The following is a 6,671-nucleotide window of genomic DNA, read 5'->3' on the forward strand; positions in this document are numbered from 1 at the left end:
GAAAAATAACAGTTCACTGTGGAGTGGCGTCAATTAAAAAGAAAAAAATTCTCAAAATTATGAGAAAAAGTCAGCATTTCACAAGAACAAAATCATAAATTTATGACTTGAAAAGTTGTAATTTTACATGGGATTTTTTTTAATAAAGTTTTAATTTTATTAATATATAATTTAATAAAACAATTTTGATTTTATTCTTGAGAAATGTTGACCATTTTCCCACAATTTCAGGATTTTGCCTTCATAATATTTTTTATCTCAGAACATTTTATTATGTTGTCATTTTCCTTGTGTTGTCTTCCTGCACTTTAGGAAGTACAGCAACATTTTTTACTTTCTCCTTACCTTTTTCTTTATTTTTTCACGTTAAGATGCTTCGTCTTTCTGCTTTTTTTATTGTATCTCTTTGAAAAGTCTTTCTTAACTTGCTGCTGCTGGAATATTCCAAAAAACTGGGGGAGGATGAACCCCTTTCACATAAGCTGAAACTGCCATTTCAGTGATTTGTTTTTTGTAACACACTTAAATAATAATAGGTGTGGAATTTATATAGATACTTTTATTAAGTATTCATCTTGGGAGTCTCGAGGCGTTGGGCAATTATCTACCTTTGCCTAATTGTGAGTCTGCCCCTTCCTCTTTGCAGAAACACTAGAAGGTCACATGAAGATGATAAACAGATCCGTCACCACAAGGAGCTGAACAAAAGTCAGAGAAGGTCTTCAGTGTAAGATTTTTAAAATTAAAATGTGCAAAATATGAAATTATAACTATGATACAAACAGATAAATAAACAGTTAACAGTGAAAACGTGAATGAAACTACATACCTAACGTTGTCTTATTGATCATTTTCATTTAAAGACTCTGAATGGTTATATTATGCTGTTTTTCTAAACAATCTATGAAGAGTTATTAAAAACATGTTTTAATATTTAACTAATGAACATAGTCATCCAAAAATAGTGGTACATCTTAATTTAAGTAAAGAGGATTCAAATAAAAAAAAGAAATAAACACAAGGCAATAATTCTCTTTTATTGACTTTGTCACAGCTGTGTGTGTGCTCAGTGCTGCATGTGTGTGTCCTCGGTCAGAGTGTGTGTGAACTCCAGGTTGGGATCCCAGTTCGCCAACAGGTCGCTGAAGTCCGGCTGAATGCTGCTGAGCGTCTGCATGTTGCTGTGCATGAGGAGGCTGTAGTTCACGTGTTTGCTGACATGCACGCCGTCCTGAGGGTGAGCGTCACAGCTTGTGGGGCTAAGGTCAGAGCCATTCCTGAAGTCAACCAGAGAGCCGTGCGGGACCGGTTCGGTCCAGAAGCTCAGAGGGAGATGCCGTTTGATCATGGGTTGGCCTCGGTTCTGACTCAGACCCCTGTGGTCGAACAGTTCCGCCAGGGGCCCCAGGCCACTGCTGCCACTGGCAAAGGCTACGCCTGGTTCCTTGGCACTGCCTGCAGAAACACAGTCTTGTATTTTTGGACTTTCTGCTCTTGCAATTTTCAGCAGGTCGTCATAGTAACGCAGACGTCCGCTGGTAGTGATGGAGACAGAGTCGTTGTAGATGTCACAAACTTGTCGGTCCTCAGAGCAGCGGCCGAAATACCGCTGGACGTCGTGGCTGATGAGATCGGCAAACCTGAGAAGCTGCTTGGTCATGTCCAGTACAGGGTCAGCAGAGTTTGGAAGAAACCCCCCAAGACATTCCTCCTCATCCTCTGGAGCGTCACAGTCTTCATCTTCCTCCTCGTCCTCTCTGTCCTCTTCATCTTCTCTCTCCTCTGATATTCCCTCCAGCGTCTCCTCTTCATCCTCTCTGCATGGGGAGTGCTGGAAAAACATGGGGAAATAGTTTGGAGTCGGGTCCTGGATGAGGAAGTTCTCCATGACACCTGCAGCCATGTTGGTTACAACTTTGGGGAGAAAAAACCCAAAAAGAAAAAATAAGAGTGAGATAAAACAGGACCAAAAAAGCAGAAAGCAGTTTACCTTCTGAATCTGAGGATGGTTGTAAGAAAAGATCTCCAGTTGGGGTCACTGATGGATCCCCTCTTTTGTGTGTGTGCTCTTGTGATTCTGGCCCGGCGGGATTGCCGCTGTATATATACCTCAGCACACGGCTGCAGACGTGTGTGTCTTGCAGGAAGCTTCCAGGACAAATATTTGCATGTGGAATTGGTCAAACACACATTGTTTACTTAATCGCCGGGCAACCACAGAGAAGGTTGCAGGCTAATGGATCCTCTGCTAAGAGATGCTGAAGAGCTGTAATACACACAGACATGAACGCATCATTGTTTGTTTTCGGTCCCTGTTATCGGGCCAGTTAAAGCATAAAAGAGCATGAAATCAAATCACATGCTTTTTTGACTTTTGGAGAGGGATGCTGAACCATGAGCAGTCACTGAAGGATACCAGGAATACAAGCAGAATCTGAAACTAATGGAAAAACAAACACGTTTCAGAGTTTTTGAGCTCAAAAAGTAAAGAATAATTTGTAGAGGCTGCACCGTCTGCACTCTCTTTCTGCTCCACTTTACCAATTTGATGTTCCTACTATATTGTTTCATTGTTAAAATGCTGCCAAAGTTATTCCATCTCTTAAAAGTTCTTTGAAATATATTTGTGTAAGTCCTTTGACTTTATCCTTGCTAGACTTATAAGCAGACTCTAGAATTTCACAATAAACTTCAAACTGTCAAAAAAAAAAACTCAATTCCAAGGAATAAATATTATTTATTTACTGCTAAAATCACAAAAACTTATATCAAACAGCTTTTTTTAAATCTATAATGGCAAAAATATTATATGAAGGGACTAAATGAAAGTGTACAAATCTCAGTTCAGGGAGGGCTGGGAGTTAACAAACACAGCGGCCTGTGTCAAATGTGACAATCCCTATAGGTTAAAATGAGTCCTAAGATTATGAGGGCTTAAGAGATTGTTTTGAACTTTGGGAAAATTTATATTTTGTTTATCATCTGGCAAGTTCATTTTTTCAAATATCAGTACCCTCCTTACTGATAAACCCCAATATGGTTCTAAAAGACGACTATAATGAGTGCAAAATAAAAAAAAAAATACAGACAAAAAACATGCTGGAAATAAAAGCAATAAAAATAAATGAACTGGGAGACTTTTCAAATAAAATTGTCTTATTTTTAAATGAGGCTGTGAATTTAACACTGGATAACATTAGCAGGGAGATCCAGAGTTTATTAATTACAGCCTGAAAGTACAGGAACTCCAGGATTAGAGCAGGTTTTGGCCCCAAGAGCTGGAGACTTTAGCCTGAAGAAAAAAAAAACTAGGGCCGTGCTGAAAGCTGTTCTAATACGCTCTCTGGGAGTCATCTGATGTCTTTACTCCGTAAGTACTAAAAGAATAACTTTATATTTGCCGGAAATAAATCATTAATGTATATTATGATTATTTATTTTAGTTCCAGTAATTCGATTTTTTTCTATTCTCAGCAACATTAATACCTATTATGTATAAAATTAAACAGGACGTTTTCTGAGTATTTTTATTGATGGTTATTTTCTTTAATCACAAAGTTATAACATATAAGGACATGATTCAGATCTGCTACAGTAACATCTCTTCATGTGAAGTTAAAATGTGAAGACAGAAAACTTTCAGTTAATAAGAACATATCATTAAAATATTTAATTTTTAACAAATATGTACATGTTTTATTTTTAGCTTTGTCTTGTGATTTTAATGTATATTAAATGTTATTTTTTTAATTGTATCTAATGTTTGTCTTGTATGTTCTTCTTCAGGTCTGATCTGATGGTGAGTGGATTTATAATCCAAAACAGCATTTACATTTTAAGGCAGTAAAATTTGAATTTTAACATATGAAGATGACTCCTGCTGATGTGTGTGATTCAATAAAAATCATGTTTAACATGTTTGAGTGACCAGTCTCTTCTGTTTATTCACTGTTTTAGCATATATGTAAAACAAAAGGAAATGTGGGTCAAAGTCAGATCTGTACAAAATTTATTTTTGAAGCAGATGAAATGATTCAAATCATTACAAACATTAATCATTGAAAATTCAGAATTAGTTTCCCTTTATTCAAATCATGGACCTCTTTAAACATGTCATGGTTAGAAAGCATCATCTATGATAATACTGTTTTGATATTTAAAGAACCTAATAAATGATCCTAAAGAGTACATTTCTATCTACTGAAATAAAATTCAGTAAGAAATGAAAGATAAAAAAAGTTTAGTGATGGGTTGAAGAGTGTGCAGCCTGGACGTTCTCTCCAATGACAGCTCCAGACTCCAGACGTCGCCCGTTCACGTCCTCCACAGTGATGAGAGAACCAGGAGCTGCTCTTCCTTGTAGAATTAAAAATAAAAGATGTCCACCACCGTCCGCCTCAGCTGAACCAGGTGATGTGGGTCCTCGCCGAGCTCACGTCGCTGTGGTGGTTTTGTTGAACTGTCCTTCTGGTGCCAAATGGAAATGACGTCACCATTAATCCAAACTGTAATTGTAAGGAAAGGAAAATAGATTTTACTCAAAAATATTTGTACATGTGCTGTTTCTGTAAAGATGAGATAAACACACAAAATAAAATATTTCATCTTGTTTATGCTCAAAATGCATGTGAATATCTTTAAACCAAATAATGTAAGAAAATGAGTTTATCTATGAAAGAACATAACAGTATTTAGTTTGGATTGTCAGCACAAGAGGAGGCAGCATCAGTCTGTTTAACCTCTTCAGACCTGATGTTCATCACATTCTGACTGATATTAGTTCATTCTGCTTCACTGTGACTGTGTTTAGAGGATTCACTTAAATATTAGCTCCAGCTTTAAGATGTTGACATGGTTGACTTAACTAAGAAAGAAATGCTAATGTAAACTGCTGTAATAGATAGTTCATAGTCAATTCTACTATTCTAAAGTGAATTGGAGTGATTTGGTCTAAAATCCTAAAAGCTATTGAAGAAAAATGTGAAAAATTACACTAAAAAAATTGACTAAAATTGGAAAAAGCATCAAAAGCTAATATAAACTGCTGTAATAGATAGTTCTTAGTCAATTCTACTATTCTAAAGTGATTTGGTCTGATTTGGTCAAATAACATAAAAGCTATTGAAGAAAATTTACACTAAAAAATTGACTAAAATTGGAAAAAGCATCAAAAGCTCATGTAAACTTCTGTAATAGATGGTTCTTAATCTGTTCTGCTATTCTAAATTCATTGGACTGATTTGGTCCGAAAATCTAAAAGCTATTGAAAAAATGTGAATATTTACACTAAAAAATGTAAAAAAAACTCGTCAAAAGCTAATGTAATCTGTTATAGATTAAAGGGTTTTGGTTTGATTTGGTGCAATACTTTAAGAGCTATTGAAGAAACATTCTGTAATTTGTTGACGTCCCTAAATATGAAGAGAGCGAATGTCTGTCGAATATCCAACCTAAAACTAACTTCACTGCAGTATTCTAGTTTTAATAATCAATGTAGAACTGCTAAATTCCATGAAGCACACATTTTTTTCCTAAAAAAAGGCCACAGATTAATTTGCGATTAATCGTGGGTTAACTATGGACAAAATGCGATTAGTCGCGATTAAAAATTTTAATCGCCTGACAGCTCTAAAAAAACACACACACAAAGCAGCTCTAGAATGCACTTGCTCCATTTAAAAACAACTAGGAACAAGCAAGTAAAGAGACAGGTATGATTATGTAAATGAGATCAAATCAAAATAGATTTAAATATATTTCTTAAATAATAAAAACTGTTTTAAGTAGCTTTTGGATTGAAGACTTTATTTTAATGTATGTATTTATCAGAGAAAGAAAAATATAAATACACAACATTAAATAAATGTAAATGATGGACTTGTGGATGAAAAAGGATTTCAATACTTTAAAAGAAATAAGCTAAAGTTAACAAAATAGTTTTTTATTTCCCTCATCATCAACAAATCAGTTTAATGTCTTCTGCACAAAATTGTTCGAATGCTCAAAGCATTAAAACTTTCTTTTAATACAAATAATGATGGTTAAAATACGTTATTTGAACAAATAAAACAAAATAAAGTAAAAGTGAGGCATGCTTACAGCTTACAAGAAGCAAAGCAGACTTTGTGCTTTTGAAAGCATATATCACAAAATCAGACAGTTTTTAAGTTTCACTGATTAAATCCTGCACAGCCACTGAGTTTTACTGATGTTTGCAGACCACTGTATCATTTATACATGTGTGTTGAGAATTACCAATGTGTGTCGGGGTGTGTTTGTGTGTGTGTGTGTGCTATCAGGACACCCTGATGCTCCTCTGCTTGGCCTGTCGTCAGTATCCCGGCTTCTGTGTTGATTTTAGGACTAAAGATCAATAGCCGCAATATGTCAGCTCTTAAGAGCCTAACAAAGAATTACACACGCTTTTAGGTACACAAGCACGAACATACACAAAGCAACACACACACAGAAAAAAAAATCTCTCGGAGGAGTCCTTTATTGTGAATTTGTAACATGAAATAAGGATTGAAAGACTGGAGAAAAAGAAAAACAAACAGAACTATGTGTCTGTTGTTGAAATTTGATATTTTTCTTTTACTAAAAGTTATAATAGACTTAAAAACAAAACAAAAACAGTTTGGACTTCAATGGAGGAAACCATATATTTCATT

At 35.3% G+C, this 6,671-nt stretch overlaps 1 protein-coding gene across 1 annotated transcript; it reads right to left on the bottom strand.

Moving 5' to 3' along the window:
• Nucleotides 1-1,066: 1,066 nt before the first annotated feature.
• Nucleotides 1,067-1,903, bottom strand: LOC118599406 (protein PERCC1). Its single transcript, XM_036214375.1, has one exon. The coding sequence runs from the start codon at nucleotides 1,901-1,903 to the stop codon at nucleotides 1,067-1,069; it is 837 nt and encodes a 278-aa protein (XP_036070268.1).
• Nucleotides 1,904-6,671: the final 4,768 nt, after the last annotated feature.

This window comes from Oryzias melastigma, linkage group LG1 (assembly GCF_002922805.2).
Source record: "Oryzias melastigma strain HK-1 linkage group LG1, ASM292280v2, whole genome shotgun sequence".
NCBI classification, from domain to species: domain Eukaryota; kingdom Metazoa; phylum Chordata; class Actinopteri; order Beloniformes; family Adrianichthyidae; genus Oryzias; species Oryzias melastigma.